General features: G+C 42.9%; 1 protein-coding gene across 2 annotated transcripts in view; it reads left to right on the top strand.

Moving 5' to 3' along the window:
• The first annotated feature begins 2,170 nt into the window (after positions 1 to 2,170).
• Positions 2,171 to 21,771, top strand: part of FAT1 (FAT atypical cadherin 1) — a 110,726-nt gene continuing 91,125 nt past the window's right edge. For both annotated transcript variants that reach the window (XM_028099852.2, XM_088021387.1), the window contains exon 1: positions 2,171 to 5,435. In XM_028099852.2, coding sequence (XP_027955653.2) covers positions 2,171 to 5,435 — 3,265 coding nt within the window. The remainder of the gene's footprint in view (positions 5,436 to 21,771) is intronic.

Here is a 21,771-nt window from a genome sequence, read left to right as displayed (position 1 = left end):
AGTGCTGTCTTACTCTTTTTAATGGCTGCATAATATTTTATATGTAGAATTAAGCAAAAATAGTTTAATTGCTTGCAATAGAATCCTGGCATAATGCTTTGTTGTAAAGTAGATAGCAGTAATAAATCCTGTAAAACAACAGATAGTACTCGTTTAACATCAGCTTTTTTAAGTGTTTATAAAAAATATTTTCTCTCTATGTGTGTACATACACACACACACACATATATACACGCATATGTATTATTCCTAGTTTGTAAATGCCTCAGGATCAGGAAATAGTCTTTAGTTCCACGTACCTTACATGGTAGCAGATCCTCAATACCTGTAGGTTGAATTGAAGTTTTCCCTTGTTTTGATAAAATTATTGGGTCATTACATAATCAAAACTTCCCTGAATATTAGAACTGTTGACCAAATGAAGAGATTGTTTGGGGGGGAAAATAATTTTCTTATTTTATTTAAATGATGGTTGTTCTCCTGGAAGCCAAAAATCTGTGTAAATCTCCTGACTTTATCTGCTGAGGATATGGCGTGATGGCTAAAGAACCAGGTAGGGTGCCCAACTGCAGCATAATTCAGTATCAGTCAAGCTTCTTACTGCTTTGTGCATATCAGGGCTTCTCTCCTTTTTTCCCCTCATAAAATTACTAATGGGGCAATGTTGGCAATGGCGCAGTTAGGATACTGTAAATTAATGCCGCTGTGCTAATTTCAGCTGACCTTTAAACCAACCCTCCAGTCTATTGCCTCTTTCACCTTTGGGTTGGACTCCCATCCCGTGAATCTTCATCGGAGAGTTACTTTGCCAAGGTGCAGTGCTGCCCTCTATTGAGCCCTGGGATGTTTTGTGAGGCTCAGTTGACTTGCAGGGTGAATTTGTTGGCATGGAGAGGAACAATTGGTCTGAAAGTAATTGTCCTGCTCAGCCCAGTGGCCTGCCTTTCTTCCCATGTGAAAGGCAACCCTGTCTCAAATGCCCCCTTGCCCTCTCTCTCACCCTCCGACCTTCCCACAGCACCTGCCATCTTGCAGCATTGATGGGCCCTCTCCATGTGTTTAGTTTAGATGCTTTAGCTGTGTGTGTATGTGTGTGTCTTGTATTTAGTTGTGAACACTGGTTGTTGACAGCAATGGTGAGAAAACATTGATGTGGTTGGTGAAATCTGCTTTGCTGACTTAAGAAAAGTTCTGTTTGATATTAAGCTGCTGGTTTCCCATTGGTAAATGGACTCTTTTTTCTTTTTTTTTAAGATTTTACTTATTTATTTGACAGCGAGAGAGGGAACACAAGCAGGGGGAGTGGGGGAGGGAAAAGCAGGCTTCCCGCTGAGCAGGGAGCCCGATGTGGGGCTCGATCCCAGGACCCTGGGATCATGACCTGAGCCGAAGGCAGACGCTTAATGACTGAACCACCCAGGCGTCCCTAAATGGACTCTTTTGACTCATGTTGGTCTAGAGGTGATCTCAGTATCAAAATGATCTAATTATTTTATAATTATTTTAATACTCCGAAGTAGTTATATAGTGCTAAATGAGACAATAAACCCTTACATTTTATAGGGAGTGAACTTAATTACTCTTCTAAAGAAATAATTTCAGGATAAACTTTGAAAGGAGATGACAGAATGTCATTATGGGAGGTCATATGAAACCACCTTTAAGAGTTTTTGTTGTTCTAAATTAATTGTTCAAAGCTTTTGTGCTTAGGATACTGTAGTGGCATTAAATTCGTGAGCTTTGGGGCATTTAATTTATTGTATATGAGTAAACCCAAAAAATGTTTGTTGTCTCCCTTTGTTAACAATTGGTTATATTTGCTTTGAAGATATAAGAATGCAACTTAGCTGTTACAGTTGGCAGTCTTTGATCTGATGTTTCTCGTAGTTCTTTAACTCGAATCATCAAAGTATGAGAAAAAGATTTTTCCTAAACTTAGTAATTCCAAACGTGTTAGAGGTATTGAGACTTGGAAAACAGAAAAAAACAACAAAAAAACCCTAATAACTATTGCATTTATTCATGTTTCATACAGATGTACAATACTTTATTAAAATGTAAGGTCCCAGACAAGCTAACAGAACAAATTTACACTGTTTTGTTTATTTTATTTCTCTGAGGTCATGATTCTTATTTCTTTGTTCGGTTTTAGGTTCCTGAGGGTTAAGCGATGGGGAGATCCCTGGTCTTGCTTCTGCTTCTCCTCCTCCTCCTGCAGCATTTTGGAGATGGTGACGGAAGCCAAACACTTGCCCAGACGCCTCTCCAGTTTACGCGTTTCCAGTACAACGTCACGGTGCACGAGAACTCTGCAGCGAAAACCTATGTCGGGCATCCTGTGAAGATGGGTATTTACCTTACAAATCCATTGTGGGAGTTAAGGTACAAAATTGTCTCCGGAGACAACGAAAACCTTTTCAAAGCTGAAGAGTACATTCTTGGGGACTTTTGCTTTTTAAGAATAAGGACCAAAGGAGGAAATACAGCTATTCTGAATAGAGAAGTGAAAGACCATTACACACTGATAGTCAAAGCCATTGAAAAAAATTCTAATGCCGAAGCCCGAGCAAAGGTCAGGGTGCAAGTGCTGGATACAAATGACTTGAGACCTCTCTTCTCTCCCACTTCGTACAGTGTTTCCTTACCTGAAAACACAGCCATAAGGACCAGCGTTGCAAGGGTCAGTGCCACGGATGCAGACATAGGAACCAATGGAGAGTTTTACTATAGCTTCAAAGACCGAACAGACATGTTTGCGATTCACCCAACCAGCGGTGCAGTCGTTTTAACTGGTAGACTCGATTATGCAGAGACCAAGCTCTATGAGATGGAAATTCTTGCTGTGGACCGTGGGATGAAACTGTACGGAAGTAGTGGTATCAGCAGCATGGCCAAGCTGACCGTCCACGTGGAGCAGGCCAACGGATGTGCTCCCGTAATCACGGCGGTGACGCTGTCCCCATCAGAGCTGGACAATGACCCAACATACGCAATCATAACCGTGGATGACTGCGATCAGGGTCCCAATGGGGAAATAGCTTCCTTAAGCATTGTGGCCGGTGACCTCCTTCAACAGTTTAGAACGGTGAGGTCCTCCCCGGGGAGCAAAGAATATAAAGTCAAAGCAGTGGGTGCCATCGACTGGGACAGTCATCCTTTTGGCTACAATCTGACACTCCAGGCTAAAGATAAAGGGACTCCTCCCCAGTTCTCTTCTGTAAAAGTCATTCGTGTGACTTCTCCGCAGTTCAAATCTGGCCCGGTCAAGTTTGAAAAGGATGTTTATAGAGCAGAGATCAGTGAATTTGCTCCTTCCAATACACCCGTGGTCATGGTGAAGGCCACGCCTAGTTATTCTCATTTGAGGTATGTTTTTAAAAGTACACCCGGAAAAGCTAAATTCAGTTTAAATCACAACACGGGTCTCATTTCTGTTTTAGAACCCGTTAAAAGACAGCAGGCGTCCCATTTTGAACTGGAGGTAACAACAAGTGATCAAAGAGCCTCCACCAGAGTCTTGGTTAAAGTCTTAAGTGCAAATAGCAATCCCCCTGAATTTACCCAGACCGCTTACAAAGCATCTTTTGATGAGAATGTGCCCATTGGGACAACGGTCATGAGTGCGAGTGCTGTAGACCCCGATGAGGGTGAGAATGGGTATGTGACCTACAGTATTTCAAACTTAAATCATGTGCCGTTCGTCATTAACCATTTCACTGGTGCTGTGAGTACTTCAGAAGACTTGGACTATGAGCTGATGCCTCGAGTTTATACTCTGAGGATTCGAGCGTCAGACTGGGGCTTGCCCTACCGCCGGGAAGTAGAAGTCCTTGCCACGGTGACTCTCAATAACTTGAATGACAACACACCCCTGTTTGAGAAAATCAACTGTGTGGGGACAATTCCCAGGGATCTGGGTGTGGGGGAGCAAATAACCACTGTTTCCGCCATCGATGCCGACGAACTTCAGTTGGTCCGATACCAGATCGAAGCCGGAAATGAACTAGATCTGTTTAGCTTAAACCCCAACTCTGGGGTGTTGTCCCTAAAGCAGTCGCTCATGGATGGCTTAGGGACCAGGGTGTCCTTTCACAGCCTGAGAATCACAGCTACAGATGGAGAAAATTTCGCCACACCGTTATACATCAACCTAACCGTGGCGGCCACCCGCAAGCCAGTACACTTGCAGTGTGAAGAGACTGGCGTTGCCAAAATGCTGGCGGAGAAGCTCCTGCAGGCAAATAAGTTACACAGTCAGGGAGAGGTCGAGGATGTTTTCTTTGATTCCCACTCTGTCAATGCGCACGCGCCTCAGTTCAGAAGTACCCTTCCAACTGACATGGAGGTAAAGGAAAACCATCCGGTGGGGTCTGACATAATTTTCATGAGTGCTACTGACCTTGACACTGGCTTCAATGGAAAACTGGTCTATGCTATTTCTGGAGGAAATGAGGATAGTTGCTTCATTATTGACATGGAAACTGGAATGCTAAAAATTTTATCGCCCCTTGACCGTGAAACAACAGACAAGTACACCCTGAACATTACAGTCTCTGACCTTGGTATACCACAGAAGGCCGCTTGGCGTCTCCTAGACATCAGAGTTCTGGATGCCAATGATAATCCTCCGGAGTTTTTACAGGAGAGCTATTTTGTTGAAGTGAGCGAAGACAAAGAGATAAATAGTGAAATCATCCAGGTTGAAGCCACAGATAAAGATTTAGGGCCAAATGGACACGTGACCTACTCTATTCTTACAGACACAGATAAATTTTCCATTGACAGCATGACTGGAGTTGTTAAAATTGTGTACCCTTTGGATCGAGAAGCACAGCATGTGCATTACTTAAAGATTGAGGCCAGGGATCAAGCCCGAGAAGAGCCCCAGTTGCTTTCCACTGTGCTTTTGAAAGTATCATTAGAGGATGTTAATGACAACCCACCTAAATTCATCCCACCTAATTACCGTGTAAAAGTTCGAGAGGACCTTCCAGAAGGAACCATAATCATGTGGTTGGAGGCCTATGATCCTGATTTAGGTCAGTCTAGCCAAGTGAGATACAGTCTTCTGGACCACGGAGAAGGACACTTTGATGTGGATAAACTCAGTGGAGCAGTCAGAATTGTACAGCATTTGGACTTTGAGAAGAAGCAAGTGTATAATCTCACTGTGAGGGCCAAAGACAAAGGGAAGCCAGTTTCTCTGTCTTCCACTTGCTATGTTGAAGTGGAGGTCATTGACGTGAATGAGAACTTACACCCACCAGTGTTTTCCAGCTTTGTGGAAAAGGGTGTAGTGAAAGAAGATGTGCCTATTGGTTCCTCCGTAATGACAGTATCTGCTCGTGATGAGGACACAGGAAGAGACGGGGAGGTCCGCTACTCCATTAGAGATGGGTCCGGTGTTGGTGTTTTCAAAATAGATGAAGAAACAGGTAAATATGTTCTTTTTACTCCGGTTTTCCTAAAGGAAATATCTGCCCTGCGCTACCTGCTTTACCTTTACCTTTTGGCCTCTCCGGGCTCAGCACAGAGGTGAGCGTGTATGCTTTTTGTCCTTTTACAGGCGTCTCTGTGCATAGTAAGCAATGAGTTTGGAACCACAGGAACCTGAATGACTTGGCATAGAATGAGTTTAAAAAAAAAAACAAAAAGCAAACAAAAAAAACAACCAGGAGAAAATTGACATCATCACCACTGATACTGATCTTTAAGTTTGTGCTCTGTATCATCAGAAGCATCATTGTGGTTTTGCTGCAACTTTGAGAAACTGTTCCAGACTGTTTGCAGACTTACAACAGCCCCTCCCACTACCTAGCATGCCTTCCAGAGATTAATGTACCCCTGCGAAGCGATGCAGCGCGCAGAGAGAACGCTCTGCTGACTTACGTGATGTGGGCTGCTCTCCTTAGGAGGTCCTCCAGGTTTTGTTGGAGAGGCAGAAGCAGGGCAGTGCCATGTTGAATTGAAGGGACGTGGCTCTTCCCGGGTGATCTTGACGAGTTAGTCATTTTGCTGAAACTGACTTCGTCTGTAAGATGGGGACACTCAAAATGGCTGCAAGATGAGTGGGAGATAAAGTGAAATGCCACGGGGCATTTGTTAGGGCTGCCCAGCATGTGTTAGTCTGTTCATGTCTTGGAAATGGTAGGAATGCTTTGTTACGATACTCTTCCACCTGGAATAAGAGCCTGAAACCAGAACATCCAAGACAGCCAGTGTAGGCTAGAGTCTGTATTGTTTCACACTTTGCGCAGATCTCTAGCGTAGCTGCTTTTCATGGGTATTCCAGTTGTATGTCCGTCTCCCTGGTGGGGTACGAGCCTTTGTATGAGTTTGCTGAGGGCTGCCGTAGCAGAGTGCACAGACTGGGTGGCTTAAACCACAGACATTGATATTCTCACAGTTCCGGAGGCGAGAAGTCGAAGTTGGAGGTGTTGGCATGGTTTTCTCTGAGTCTTTTCTCCTTGGCTTGTCTTCTCCCTGTCTTCACCCCATCTTCCCTGTCTATGTCTGGGTCCTGATCTCTTCTTATAGGGACACCAGTCCTATTGGATTAGGGACCACCCTGAGGACCTCATTTTATTTATCTCTTTTAAGTCCTTATCTCCAAGTCGCCTTCTGAGGTACTGGGGATTGGGACTTGAACACATGAATTTTGGGGGGCACAATTCAGCCCCAGACCACCTTCCGGGACAGGCTTTTAGCTCCTACGTTTTCTGTCCTCAGCCCTAGCAAGAAGTACCAGGCAGGTAGAAGCTGCTCCTTAAATGTTAAAAGAACAAATGAGTAAATTAATGATTATTTTGGTTTTGAATGTCCTGCCCTCTGAGAATGGTAGTGGAAATAGAAGGAAACTGGGTAGTAGTAATCACAGTGCTAGATGAACTGCCCTACCTGGAGTTCAGTTTTATCTCCTTGATGTTTCCTCTGTGAACATATCCATTCTAAAAAAGATGCTTTTCTTAATACATTGAAACTTTTAAGTTTATATTCAGTAATACCACAAATAAATTCTTTAGTTAACACCCACTGCACCAACCATGCGTACATCTAGTATGTATAAAGTACAAGAAGCATATAATTATCTTAGAAATGAGTTATTTTAGAGGCTATGATACTGTTAATGTACTTTTGTTTATTCAAGGGATTCTTTTTCTAATGAGTTCTATACCACTCACATGTGTTAGATATATCTATGAATTATATATCAGTCATCTAAAATACCAGATTTTTCTCTTTCCCTTTCTTTCTTTCTTTTTTTTCTTTCTTTCTTTCTCTCCTTTTCTTTCTTTCTAGTTTCTAGAGATTTTTTCTTTTTGTTTTTTGTTTTCAATTTATTTTTTAATTTCAGTGTAATGTATAAAATACCACATTTTAATTTTTTTACATTATACTGCCATTTAAAATCTTTAATCAAAATTCATGAGATTTGTCAGCTATATGACATGCCATGATTAGCTTTCTATAGACAGCTTTGCTTTCTGTGTAGAAATCCGTGTCAGTAGCATAAAAAAATAAAACCTTACACTAGGCAAAGAATTTAACCTTGTTTCAAACTTTATTCCCAGGCTTCTTCAGCTTAATTAGCTGCAAAGAATGAATTGTGTCTAAGCAAAAACTGAAAAGAACTGCAGTGTCCAAGGGGCTTGGTCTTAAAAATATTAGAGCTCTAGATTTTATCGGACCCCTGAACGACATTTTAAAAAGGCGTGCTAATATAAAATAGCAGTTGCCAGTAACTTCTTCAGGTTCTGTCTGCTTCAGAAGTTGACTCCGTTCCCTTCGCTTTGTTCTTAATTCTGCACATGATCTGGAACGTCCCCATCATCCTGGTCCCCAGCAGCAAGTGGTGCTTTTCCGTCCACAGGTTGTGTGGGCAGAGCGTAAGCCTTTCTTCTTGAACTGGTCAGACCACCTGCACCCAGTTGCTTTAAGAGGCTGGGTAGCGTTTCTGTCAGTGGCTCTGTGTCCGCATGGTCTGTAACGGGCATGCCTTCCCAGCAGCTTTGGCCAACTGGATCCCCTGTTCCTTGGTTTGTGAACATTGTCACTTCTTTAATACCAGAGGTAGTGTTTCCCCCTAACTTCTTCAAGCAGAACGGAAGTTTTTTATCATCTGCTGTAGCTGTTCTGTGAACCACCTTTTCTTTCCCACCAATGTGCATTGGTGCTCGCAATTTGGCGAAATTCTCCAGGTTCTGGTTCATGATCCTTTCTTTCATCTTGTTGAAGTGGAAATGGGACTGCGGGGGGCGGGGGGACGACCCAGGGACGGGGGACTAGGGTTAGTGCTCAGGGTGGGTCTCGGGTGGCCCAGCTGAGATTCGGGGCTCACCCCTGGGGAACACAGATGGCTGCTAGAGCCAGATTTTTAAATAATAATTTAACCGGCTGCTGTTGGTTATGCTGTTTTCTTTTAGTCACTCATCTGCAGAGTAGAATATATATCTATCTTGTCATACTCTCCGATGTTAATTCGAATTTTCAGGCACAACGTCAACATGCAAGAATATCCAAAATTTAAGAACTGCAGCTGAAGCAATGAATATGTTTGTGAATTTCCTGAGGACAATTATTCCTACTTTTTTTCTTTTTTCCTTTTCACTCTGGAAAGCCTAAAAAGAATTGGTACAAGTTAAAGTTGAGACAGAAAATAGAACCACGTTAATTTACACATTACCTGATGACTTAAATTATGTGAGCACTGCCTCTTGGGTTTTTCTTTCAAGGGGAAAGAGTATTTTTATTGTTGCTTTTTATGTATGTATGATTTTTTAGAGAGAGCGAGAGCGCATGTGAGCAGGGGAAGGGGAGAGGGATAGAGAACCTCAAGCAGGCTCCACGCTCACCATGGAGCCTGGTGCGGGGCTTGTCTCCTGAGCTGGAGTCAAGAGTCAGCCACTTGACTGACTGAGCCACCCAGGCACCCCTTTTGTTGCTCTTTAAAGACTCATTTAGAAATGACTATTTTTTTGCATATAAATTTAAGAGATCGGGATATTCTTACTACCAGGAAAAAAGGGGAAACAACCAAACAAGGCTGTGTTCTGAAATCTGTGGTAGTTTTCGGAGCTGAATGGCAGTGCTGGAGTTTTCTAGTGGTAACTTAGTGGGGGATGAGGGGGTGAAATGGGCAGAAACTGTTGTGCATCTCTGGAAATACTGAGATTTGAAGGTGCAAAGTTGTAAATTTCTTGGTCATCTGTTCTGTAGTCTTTGGCTTTATAGAAAAAAGTAATTAAGATTACGGTAGATTAATGTTTATATATTTTTTGGAATTGAATCAAAGTGATCTAATCATCTTTATACCTTGTAAGATGTGTTTTGGGGGGCAATAGAATTATCAGCCCAAGTTATTTTAGAGGTTCTTGGCAAGACCGTTGGCACTGTAGTATAGAATTCTTTCAGGAAAAGTCCGTATGTTTTGTGCAGTAGAAATAGTAAAATTAGGTATGTTCTTTTGGGGGGTTTGTCTAACGAATTCCTAGTGCAGGTCGAAAGTGTGGAGAGGTACCGGTCAGATGAAGAAAAGTAGGAGAAATTCAGGAACAAGGAGGGAGGACGCCCATAGGACAGGCACTGAAGTCAGCATGAGCTGGAGATGGCCCAGCTCAGGTCAGCCTTAATAGCACTTTTCTAGAACTTCACATGCTCTTCATTGCCCATTTCTTTTGTGCTGTTACTTTGTCTTCTAGTGACGCGTGTTATAGTGGACTAATTGACAAGGTGCAGGACCGAGAACTTGTGCACTTAACTGTTCGCCTTTTGCCTTTGACTTAACTTTAAACTATAGTGTTGGTTGAATAATATAAATAAGTTTTTTGGGTATTGTACCCATTTCAGCATTGTCAAATAGGTGTATCATTTGCGTTCTTTTCATAGAACAGAACATAATCAGCAATCTGAATTTAGTTCTTACTATTCTTATGGTCCCGTTCTTTAAAAAAAAAATCTACTTAAATTTGAAACATCCCCTGAAAAGTAGTTTTTTACTTGTGGGTTTTTGTTTTTTTTTTTTGAACTAGAAATTCTATGAACTACCTAAAATATGTAGCCAAATGTACAGTCCTGTTAGCTCTGCATTTTGTACATATTTTGCTAATTGGCTTTGCAGGGAGGTAACATGGAATAGCAGTGTGGGGGTGATAGTCATTTGACTCCTCTGATAATCTCTCACTGTACCACATGCTTTTCCTGGAGAGGCCTCTGGGTGTTGGTGAACTGTTGTGACAAATCCGTGCCCACGTGATTGCTCGTCCATTTCAGGTTTGGAGGTTCCATGAAAAACGATTTGGGAAATAGGTCTTGTTAGAGAGCCAATCTCCAGGGCTCTAATTAAAATTATCCCCCCCACCCTTTGTCTGCTGAAAAATCTGCAGGGGTGGTCATAAAGCAGATTTAACCGAAATGTTAGTGGAGGATCTCTGAAGCATGTGTAATTTCACATTCAGATTTTGATTTGTCTGACTTTATACTTCTCAGCCTTCACCCCCATTGTCACTTCAAGTATGTGCCGGTTGCTTTGTTGTCAGCCTCAAAGTTGAGCAGAATAGAATCTGGAGTATCCCTCTTGCAGATTTATGGAATAAATTCAGGTTAGTGTTCTTGGCTGATAGGTACATAGCCAAGTTAATTATTACTTGAGCATCAGTAAAAAGGTGCTTCTTCTTGTTAGTCTTTAACCTGAGATGTCTAGAAAAATGCTTGGCCAAAAGATTTTTTTTTTTTTTTTAATTGTTGGTAGTTGGGGTCTAGTCCCCTGATGTATGTGTTGTAATGGGATACCTGAGTATGTTTCCCCTTGGTCTCTAGAGTACTTTGGTTCAGTTTTTGGCTGTTAGTATAATGTAACCCAGTAAGAGTGTTTCCCCCTTCCACTTCTGCTTATTTGGGGAGACCATGTTTTTCATTAAGATAAGACCAATTTCTATACGTACTAATGCTGCGTTGCTCTTAGAATCCCAATTGTGGTTTCAGAATTGAAATTTACATTTCGGTGAAAAGACTTGGGGAAAATTAATATGGAAGTACAGCTGTTGCAACAAGATAAATCACCGTTCATGACATGTGGGAGGGAAAATAGGGACCTTTTTCTGAAGAGAACATGGTTACATTCACATCATGAGGGAGTGGTGTTGCACGGTTCCTGGATTACCCATCTGGGGACTAGTTCCTGGCTCTCCTTTGTTAGGGGACACAGAATGAACGGATTTGTGTAGTGGGACCGGAAGGGAATGCCAATCCAGGCTAATCTTATTGTTGACCTCAGTGAGAGGGGACAGTGTTTCTGAGACTTCTTTCTGGTCTGGCAGAAGTCTGAATATTTTAATTATTATCTTAATTACCAAGTTAAAAAACAAAAAACAACAACAAAACTTTTCCCCCAACTTTTAAAGTAGGATATCATGCATACAACCAGGGCCCTGTTGTCCTGACGGGAAGTAGAGTGCACAGGATGGTATTAGTGGCCCCACGTGTTACGACCAAAAAGTTTGTAAGAGTGGCCAAAAGCTGGGCAATCCTTGGAGTGTAGGCTACTGTGGAGGGACCCCTTACCTCTGCTGGAGCTGGGTCTGGAATTACTGGCAGCAGGAACTTGAACCAAGACTGGGAGGGGGGAGGCCCCGTAAGGGAGTTCCCCGATTTGTCGGTGAAGGGGCTTTGGTGTTGGCATCTCCCGTCTTATGTGGCCGCAGCTGCTGGCCTCTTCTTACTTTTTGTTCTCGTCCTCAGAAAGTTGGACAAGAAACCAATTTCTTAGCAACAGAAAGGTTGAAAATCAGGGCTTGGCAGAAATTATGTTATGATAATGTGCTGTTGCTGTGTTTAGGAGTAACTGCTCGTGTGTGTGTGTGTGTGTGTGTGTGTGTGTGTGAGAGAGAGAGAGAGAGAGAGAGAGAGAGAGAGAGAGAGAGAGAGAGAGAATCGGCGTCCAGGCAGGGAGGGCATGGTCTTTCTGCTGGGGACAGGAGCCTCCTCTAAAGCTGTAGGATGTTCAGGTGAAAGTAGAATCTAATTAGGAATCCTAACGAAGTTCATTTTGTTTTAAGAGAAGACGGGACCCGCTTTTCTTTGGTTATTTGTGCGATATTTAGCAAGTTGGTGCTTTAAGTCCTGACTGAATGAATACTGGCTGGGGAAAGAGTTGGGCTGTAACTCTCTTGGGGCTGAGATGCAGGTGGGACTGGATATGTGTGGGGGAGCTCCACAGCGCCTTTATATAATCCTGAAGCATGTGTAAGGGCCAGAACCTGGGCCGGATGGAGTAGAAACAGCTTAAAACATGCTCTCTTTGGCTGTGTGCTTTCAGTGGTTATGATGATAAGGACAAAGGGCGTCAGTAGAATAAACCACAGATACTTAACCGTTACCGCCAGGTGTTGTTCTAAGCACTCTGTGCGTATTCATTTATTTAATTGTCACGACTACCAGGTAGTTACTGTTATCCCTGTGTTATTGATGAGGGAACATTCACAGAGAAGCTAAGTCACTTGTTTTTAAGGCCACTTGGGTACTAAGTGGCAGAACCAGCAGGCCTGGGCATGCCAACGCTACAATTTAGTGCCTCTCACCCTTTATAGAGTGATCTGAAGATGCTCTAAGGGAGCCCATATGGAAACTACTAGTTGAAGATTGGCTGAATGAATTATTTGCGAGCACAAGCAGGGTGGGAGGGGCAGAGGGAGAGGGAGAAGCAGGCTCCCCGCATGGGATTCCATCCCAGGACCCTGGGATCATGACCTCATGACCTGAGCCGAAGGCAAACGCTTACCCGACTGAGCTGCCCGGTTGCCCCTGAAAACTACTAGTTGAGTGCGATTCTGGGCTGAATTGGGTTGAGCCGTGCTGGACTGGAGACTTGAATCCTAGATTTGAGGCTTGATCTTGAAGTTACTGGATCTAATGATCTTCTTCCATCATTTCTTCTCAAGGTGGCATAGTGGTCTTGAGCACATTGAAATGAACAGGATTTAAGGAATACATAGGGTGGCATTTAAGCAATTTAAGATTATTCCAATGAAGTGATTAGTAGTGGGGGAATCATGCTGAGTACAGACAGGGAGTTTCACTGTCTAGTGGAGACGGATGGGTTTGCAATTGTGAAGGTCCAATCATCTCATAAATAAAAATGCTGCTGGTGTGAACTGTGCAGGATGTTAATTGGAAACTTTCTCATCAAGCTGTTTTAGATGGTTGTTAGGGTCCTGGCTAACCTTTAAAACTAATCTTAACCCACTGAAGTTGACGTTAACTTACAGGCCCCCACTGCCCTACTGAATCACGCTCCTGATGGTCCTTGCTCTCTGGCATTGTCCTCCTTGAGGTCTTGGCTTCAGCACGCGTTCTCCCAGGCCATCTGGTTTGTGCCATTGAGCTTGTTTTCCTTCTCAGCCCTCTTGGCAAGGAACCATTTTTACGTTCCAAGACTCGCTGAAGACTTGAGCGCCTGTAACCTGATGAATGGCCCCTGTGTATAGACATTTAATGCTCAGGTAACATCTGGCCTGATGAGTGGCCCCTGTGTATGGACATTTAATGCTCAGGTAACATCTGGCCTGATGAGTGGCCCCTGTGTGTGGACATTTAATGCTCAGGTAACATCTGGCCTGATGAGTGGCCCCTGTGTGTGGACATTTAATGCTCAGGTAACATCTGGCCTGATGAGTGGCCCCTGTGTGTGGACATTTAATGCTCAGGTAACATCTGGCCTGATGAGTGGCCCCTGTGTGCGGACATTTAATGCTCAGGTAACATCTGGCCTGATGAGTGGCCCCTGTGTGTGGACATTTAATGCTCAGGTAACATCTGGCCTGATGAGTGGCCCCTGTGTGTGGACATTTAATGCTCAGGTAACATCTGGCCTGATGAGTGGCCCCTGTGTGTGGACATTTAATGCTCAGGTAACATCTGGCCTGATGAGTGGCCCCTGTGTGTGGACATTTAATGCTCAGGTAGCCTCTGGCCTGATGAGTGGCCCCTGTGTATGGACATTTAATGCTCAGGTAGCCTCTGGCCTGATGAGTGGCCCCTGTGTATAGACATTTAATGCTCAGGTAACCTCTGGCCTGATGAGTGGCCCCTGTGTATAGACATTTAATGCTCAGGTAACATCTGGCCTGATGAGTGGCCCCTGTGTATAGACATTTAATGCTCAGGTAACATCTGGCCTGTTCGTTTTTTTCCCCTTATTCCCTGCCTTGCCCAGTTATAAAAACTGAATAGATCTTAGAACTTTAGGGGTTTGTCCCTTGTTGGATTTTGGTTTTTAACCAATGAGTCCCTGTTGTTTTGACTTTTGTGGATTATTTTAATTCATAAGGCTGGATTTGTCAAGATTCGATTACCTACTCGCCTGTATCTTGCACACTGTTACTTTGCAGTTACCTTTATGAAACTTACTTTTTAAAAAAAAATCAAACCATCTTGGTTATAAATAGTGCATGCTGCCCAAGACATGATGCCACGAAGCACCATCTCTCATGTGTTTGTTACTGGGAATAATTGGTCTTGGAATGCTTCCTCTGTGAGGGCACATGCCTGTACTTGCTGAACTGGCAGTTACCCAGTGTCATGGCAGTGATAGTAAGTGTAGGAAATGGTTCACACGTGCACTTCCAGGGTCAGACTTCCCGGTGAAGTTGCCTTGCCGGTTACATGGTGACCTTTCTAGAATATCCGAGAACGGTGGGGAACCCGTTGCCGGGTGAGGCCTCCGCATGGCTGCTTGAGCCGACCTGGAAGAGATTCTTCAGGATTGTCGTCTTTTTAGTTTCAGCCTAATTGATTTTGTTTTTCTTTTTTTGATAAAAGTTACCCAACAATTTCCGTAGTTTAAGATTTCTTTCTCGTTTGTGGTTATTTAACCATATTATCTTTTGATTGCTGGTGAGCTTTTTCTTCGTTATCATCATCCATATATAATTATAGGCCACATTAATTGAATGCTTACTGTGAACCAGTGCTGTTTCAAGCTCTTTTCCTAAGTTGTCTCCCTAGATCGTCTCAGTAGTTCGTGAGCAAAATTAGACGGTAACAGGCTGTGTTCATGTAGGGCCTGTATGAAATTCTAAAGATATGACAGTGATGGGGATGATAGTACATACTGATCTTGTGCCATTGAATTTTGAAATCGTGTGTGTGCATGCGTGGGCACGTAAGTGGTGTAATAGAGATTGATGTGGTTTGAAGTGTGGTGCTTTGAGGGTATTGTGGTAGTATAGACATGATTTTTGAAGCAGAGGTGTTCCATCTCTCATGGGATCTTTCTTAAAACCCTTTGGTGGCTCCCTTACATAAAGCCCAAGGTTTTTAGCGTAGGCTGACGAGCCTCCCTCTCCCACTTGTCGATGCTCACTTCTGCGCTCCCGTTCATCCCCTGTGCTTTAGCCAAATGGAACCAGGCCCTCCCCCCCACCCCCCCCCCGGCTCCGCCCCATTGTGTCCTACCTCCCTGCCTTTGGGTGACACATTGACCACTTGATCGGCTCTTATTAACCCTGACTCTGCATGATAAATCTCTCCTGACACGCCTTCTCCTTCTTATGGATCTCATTATTCTTTTATTGTATGTACTTTTTTAATATTACTGTAAGTATCATTCTTGTGTGAATGTTTGTCCTTTTTCCTCTAAATTGTCAGCTTCTTGTGTGGGTGGATGCTAAGTCTTTAACCACTGGACTCCTAAAAGAGGCACTCAGTAAATATTGGTTAGGTTGGCCTCACAAGCCATTGTTGCCTCTCTTGAAACACGTAGTCTGCTTTGTTCCAGGAGCACTTTCTGTATGTTCTTCTGTCACATGTCAGGGTATTGTTTTTCTCTTTCTTGTCTGTCTCCCCGAACTCAAGGACAGAGTAGTCTTAACTCCTTTTCTAGCCTCTCCTAAGCGCAGTGGCCGACATGGCAGTGCCTAGCCCTTGTTTGCTCAACAAACAAATGATTGTCCCATGTTAATGATGAGACATAAGGTTGAGAGAAACCTTTCCTTACCACCTATTTCTAGACTTCCAAGCAGTGGTTCTTAATAGTTTTGATGTTACAGAAACTTGAAAAATCTGTGGAAAGCTGTACATTCTGTCTTCAGGGAACACAATTTCGTTGTAATAGCGGGAGGCTTGTGAAGAGCTGACCTGTGTGTCCTTGGATCCTTGGTTTTATGTCCCTCTGTTCTGGAGGTTCCAGGGCTGCCAGACCCCATGAGTACTCCTGAAGGAGGACCAGATGGCAAGGAGAATGATGATGGTGGTGGTGGTGGTGATGGTGTGATGGTGATGGTGTGGTGGTGGTGATAGTGATGGTGATGGTGGTGATGATGGTGGTGTGGTGATGGTGGTGGTGATGGTGATGGTGGTGATGATGGTGGTGGTGGTGGCGGTGGTGATGGCGGTGGTGATGGCGGTGGTGATGGTGGTGGTGATGGTTGTGGTGATGGTTTTGGTGGTGGTGGTGGTGGTGGTGGTGATGGTGTGATGGTGATGGTGTGGTGGTGATAGTGATGGTGATGGTGGTGATGATGGTGGTGTGGTGTGATGGTGATGGTGATGGTGGTGATGATGGTGGTGTGGTGGTGGTGGTGATGGTGGTGGTGGTGGTGATGGTGGTGGTGGTGGTGATAGTGATGGTGATGATGGTGATGATGGTGGTGTGGTGGTGGTAGTGGTGGTGGTGATGATGGTGGTGGTGATGGTGATGGTGGTGATGATGGTGGTGTGGTGGTGGTGGTGGTGGTGATGATGGTGGTGGTGGTGATGATGGTGATGACAACAATTACAGTAATAGTGACATGCATTTGAAAAAGGCTCAACAGCCTGCACCTATTTTTATATACACTTCATGGCTCTTAGTCTAACATGTGCTTATTTCACGGTAGGTGTCACTGCTCTTTTATAAGTGAGGTAGATCAGCCTGTACAGTAGATGAGTAGCAGCCACTTTCCTGTATACTTGTAGGTGTGTTTGAAATGATTCAAGACAGTCTGTCATTCAGGACTCCTTCCAAGTGATACAGTAGCCTGTAGTTCTTTACAAACCTGTATCATCAGATAGCCCTGTCTCCCCGTGTAAGTGTACAAGACAATTATAATAAAACAATTGCAATACACAGGATATCCATTTTTAAGTTAAGCAGCCCTCCAGGCCAGGATCTGATCTATTGTGTTGCCATTTTACCATGGAAACCTGCTACTCGGCTAGTATGCCTCTATTAAGGTAAAATAATCTGTCAGCAAACTCAGATCATAAAGTTAACTTTCTTCACAGACTGGATTTTATTTAAATGGACTTAAAAAATCAGAGTATTTGGGAATTAATAAACCATTTTAGTTTTGTGTAAATAGTCCCTTATTCCGTACAACAGAAAAAAATTGAAAAATGGTGCCTATTCTTAAATGTTGCTCTTCTCATAATGAAAGGGTGGTTTTTCTCCTGTCGTTGTAAAAGGAGCATTCAACAACTTTATAGTGATAGATGGAATAAATTTATATGTGGCAAAATGTTCTGATATGTGATTTACAGGCATTTATATTCATATCACTTCAAGTCAGTATGTTTTTTGACCCCTGGAGATGAGTTTTTGTAAACAGCGATTTTGGAATCTTTCAGGAAGTCATGTTTTCTTTATCATAAGTTGAAGACATTCTGTTAGTTGAAAGCAAAAACAGCTCTTTGGAAATGACTTTTTTTTTTAAGATTTTTTTAATTTATTTGACAGAGACACAGCGAGAGAGGGAACACAAGCAGGGGGAGTGGGAGAGGGAGAAGCAGGCTTCCCGCCGAGCAGGGAGCCCGATGTGGGGCTTGATCCCAGGACCCTGGGACCATGACCTGAGCCGAAGGCAGACGCTTAATGACTGAGCCACCCAGGTGCCCTGAAAATGACTTTAAAGTTGGGTTAACTTTATTTTAAAGCAGTCCCACCATAAATTCTTAGTTAAAAGGTCCTCTGAAATTCATTTGCTTTGAGTTCTTAATATTTTTATTTGCGCCTTTACTCTTTTTTTTAAAAAGATTTTATTTATTTATTTGACACAGAGAGAGAGAGAGAGAGAGAGCACAAGCAGGCTGAGCAGCAGGCAGAGGGAGAGGGAGAAGCAGGCTCTCCGCTGAGCAGGGAGCCCGATGCGGGACTCGATCCCAGGACCCTGGGATCATGACCTGAGCCGAAGGCAGCCACTTAACCGACTGAGCCACCCAGGCACCCTTTGCGCCTTCACTCTTAAAGCTGCTTGACATCAGGCAGTTCCAGACATCTCTGTCTTCTGACAGTGCTTGGCACACAGCTGGTATTTAGTAAATACTTACTCAGTGATGTTCATCTTTTGATAAACCCAGTAAATGTTTGTGCCATAATGTTGTTCTTTCGATCTGTTGCTCGGCTGAAGGTGTTTATATTTTTAATGGAAGAAAGATGAATTTCCTGTGTGGATACGGAGTTAGTTTGTTGGGTGAAGCGTCAGAATGGAACTCAGTTACTTTTCAAGGGTTGATCTAAACATTTTTTTTTAACAGAAGTATTTTTTCTTAATAGTGTGTGAGCCTCATGTAGAAGATGAAAGCTGATTAGGAAAGCATGAACATGAATACCCATGTTTGGTTTCAATTAGCTCGGCGCTGTTGATTTTAGAAAGAAGTCAAACTAAGGATCATCACGTCTATAGAATATAAAGTTTTATAATTTAAGGCTCGTGATTTTTTAAATGGTGTTTTACATATAGTGTATGTCATGAGTGATTTTAGCATATTAAAAATCTGCTTTTGTCATTTTCTTCCACAATGTGAGCCTTATGAGCACAGGTGGGGACTTTGTTCAGCTCCGATTGCTGGTGCCTGGAACTGTCCCTCACACGTGGTAGACCCCCAGCAAGCACTTGACACGAGTCCAGTTTGAATGTGACTTTGAGGATTCCAGAATATTAAAAGGAAACCCATAAGTAACTATGACTGGGAAAGACCTTTTAAATTTGTTCTCTAGTCCCAATTAGAATTTCCTTTCTGTATCCAGTGGAAGTGTCATACGTGCTAGATGTTCTTTTAGTGCAGTTAAAACTGCTCTTCCCTTTCAGATGCCCTTTTTCCGTACCTCTGAAATGGCTCACAACAAGAAAATTAAAACATCCATAACAACACTCCGTAACAATATAGCAATGCAGTTTCCTTCTGTTTATATTTCGTTCTCTGTAGAAGCAATTTAATATATGTTGGATTGAGTACCAAAGCCTAGAATTAGACATCTTAAAATCTGTGACTTTTCAGGTGCATAATACTGGGTGAGGCATCGCTGTTTTCTTGGGCTGGAGAGTGGCGCTGTCGCCTCTAGCATCCTCTGGATTGAAAAATACTTTTTTTTTTTTTTAAGATTTTATTTATTTGATGGAGAGAGAGCATAAGCAGGGAGAACTGCCAGGCAGAGGGAGAGGGAGAAGCAGGCTCAATCCCAGGACCCTGGGATCATGACCGGAACCAAAGGCAGATGCTTAACTGACTGAGCCACCCAGGCGCCCCTCACTTTTTTTTTTTTTTAAGATTTTATTTATCCACTTATTTGAGAGAGAGAGTGAGAGTGAGCACATGCAGAGGGGAATGGCAGAGGGAGAAGCAGACTCCCCACTGAACAGGGACCCTGATGCAGGGCTCGATCCCAGGACCCTGGGACCATGACCTGAGCCTAAGGCAGATGCCCAACCGCCTGAAACCCTCAGGCGCCTCTACTTCTAAGTATAAAAGATGAATCTCCATTTACATCATTACATTATATGGCAAAATTTTGAACATTTGAAAGACTCTCAGATTAGTAGGATCTATTTTTGTTAGTATCACTATTGGTGAATTTCCTAAAGCTTCAAAGAAGTAATTACTTCTAGAGATTCACAGAGTCTTTGAAACTGTCCCGTCATGGATTAAATTGAGCAGTATAGATGTAACCTTGTAAAAAACTGTTTGTGTTTATTTTAAGTCTTTGGTTGTTTCTGCTGATGGGGTGCTATTAACTGATAAGCAAACCCTTCTTTTAAAGCCTAGTTGAATTAAGGGAAATCCAATGATGAGGCTACTTGAAGGAGAATAAAATATGCAAAAACTAAAAATATTTTTCTCACTTAAATGAATGCATCTAAATAACAAAATTTTTTTAAAACTCTTGCTTGGTCTTGGTCTACCTTTGTTACCTGGGCCTCTAATTCTGTGAACTTTTCATCCATGTGAATAGACCCCAAGAGTTTGTTTGGTCAATTGTGTTTTTCTAATTTATAAGGAACTCCTTAGGATGATCAAAGGAAGGTCTGAAAACCCTTGTGGAAGTTTTCTCTGCGTATTCGGGTAGAGGTCTGTTTGAGGAGGCACATTTGGCACCTGAGAACAGGTGAGAGTTACAGAAACAGATGGTAGCTAGGTTCTAGATTTGATAAGGGAGGTTAGTGCAGGCATGTCCAAATCTCAATTGGGACTTTTATTCTCTGTGGGCTGATAATAAATATTGTGATGAAATTATAGAGAATTGTGTTATTTAGCCTTTTGTTGGGAAATAAACTGCCCTAAAATGCAGTGGCTTTAAACAGCCACCGTTTATTTAGGTGACAAATCAGTTGGTTGGCAATTTGGGCTGGACCCCCACTGGGTGTGTCCTTTGGTAGTTTCAGCTGGATTTGCTCCTGCTGGGTCTCTTGACAGTCAGCTTGGTGGCTTGGCTTCTGGGAGTTGGCTGGATGTTGGCTGCGGGCAGGGGCTCCTAGGGCCTGTGTCTGTGTCATTCAGCTGCCTAGCCTGTACGTCAGGGTTCCAAGAGGTGGAAGAGAGAAGTAGCTAGATCTCCCGGCCTAGGTTCAGAGCTCATATCCTGTCGGGCCGAGTAAGGTGATTCAGCAGGTGGGAGAATAGGCTGCTCCTCTTGGTGGGAGGAGTTACAAAGTATTGGGTTCATTTATCAATCTACCTCAGAGACACTTTATCTGATTTTTTTTCCCCTTTGATGAGGACATTCCTTTTGGATATTAAATGTGCACAAGAATTTAAAGGCTTTTGAAAATTGTGGAAATATGGTGTCTTAAAAAATTTCTACCTTAGCTCTATATTCAGGTTTTTAATACTGTTAAAACGTTTAGTGGTATTAAATACTTCTTCAAGTTATTTTTAATATGTTTCCACTTAAGCTAGAACTTTTTAAGTAAGAGATACCGGGAGTATTGCATGAGGTCTAAAGATACTAAGGCAGTGTTCCTTCTCTATTTCAGTTTGTATCACAAAGATTTCTTAAGTTTCTTTCCCCTGAGAGGATCCCAGTTTTTGAACGGCCTTTTAATGCCAAAGGAAGAGATGGGTTGAGGAGTAAAAGGCAGCAGGGAGTTCTTCACAATGGCCTTTTTCTTGCAGATCCTGTTTTTGCCTATTAGCACCACCTTTCTTGCTAATTAATTTGTCACAAATTATTTCACTCATTTATTGCTTTTTTTAGAGGAGAAGAGACGTGGGGGAAATGGAATGAGAAGTAGGTGGGAGATTTGGGGGATGTGAAGACAGAAACCGGAATAGAGGGGGGAACACCACAGTGTTGCTTTGGTGTCTTTTGGCTTCATACACATCCTGATATCTCTGCTGAGTTTCAGCTTCAGTGGCAGTGTATTAAAAATAAAATTGTATTTTAGTGCTGCTTAGTATTATGTTACATTTGGCTTGTATTAGAATTGTTAGGGGACATATTTGCAACAGAATAAATAGGAAATAAGGCCCCATGATGAGTTGAAACAGAAATCACAGGATTTGAAACAGAAACTGCTAATT

This window comes from Eumetopias jubatus, unplaced genomic scaffold, assembly GCF_037043125.1.
Source record: "Eumetopias jubatus isolate StellerSeaLion01/CBP00866 unplaced genomic scaffold, mEumJub1_p1.0 scaffold_2, whole genome shotgun sequence".
Lineage (NCBI taxonomy): Eukaryota > Metazoa > Chordata > Mammalia > Carnivora > Otariidae > Eumetopias > Eumetopias jubatus.
Note: the sequence above shows the minus strand (reverse complement) of the source record. Positions and strands in the feature narration are given on the sequence as shown.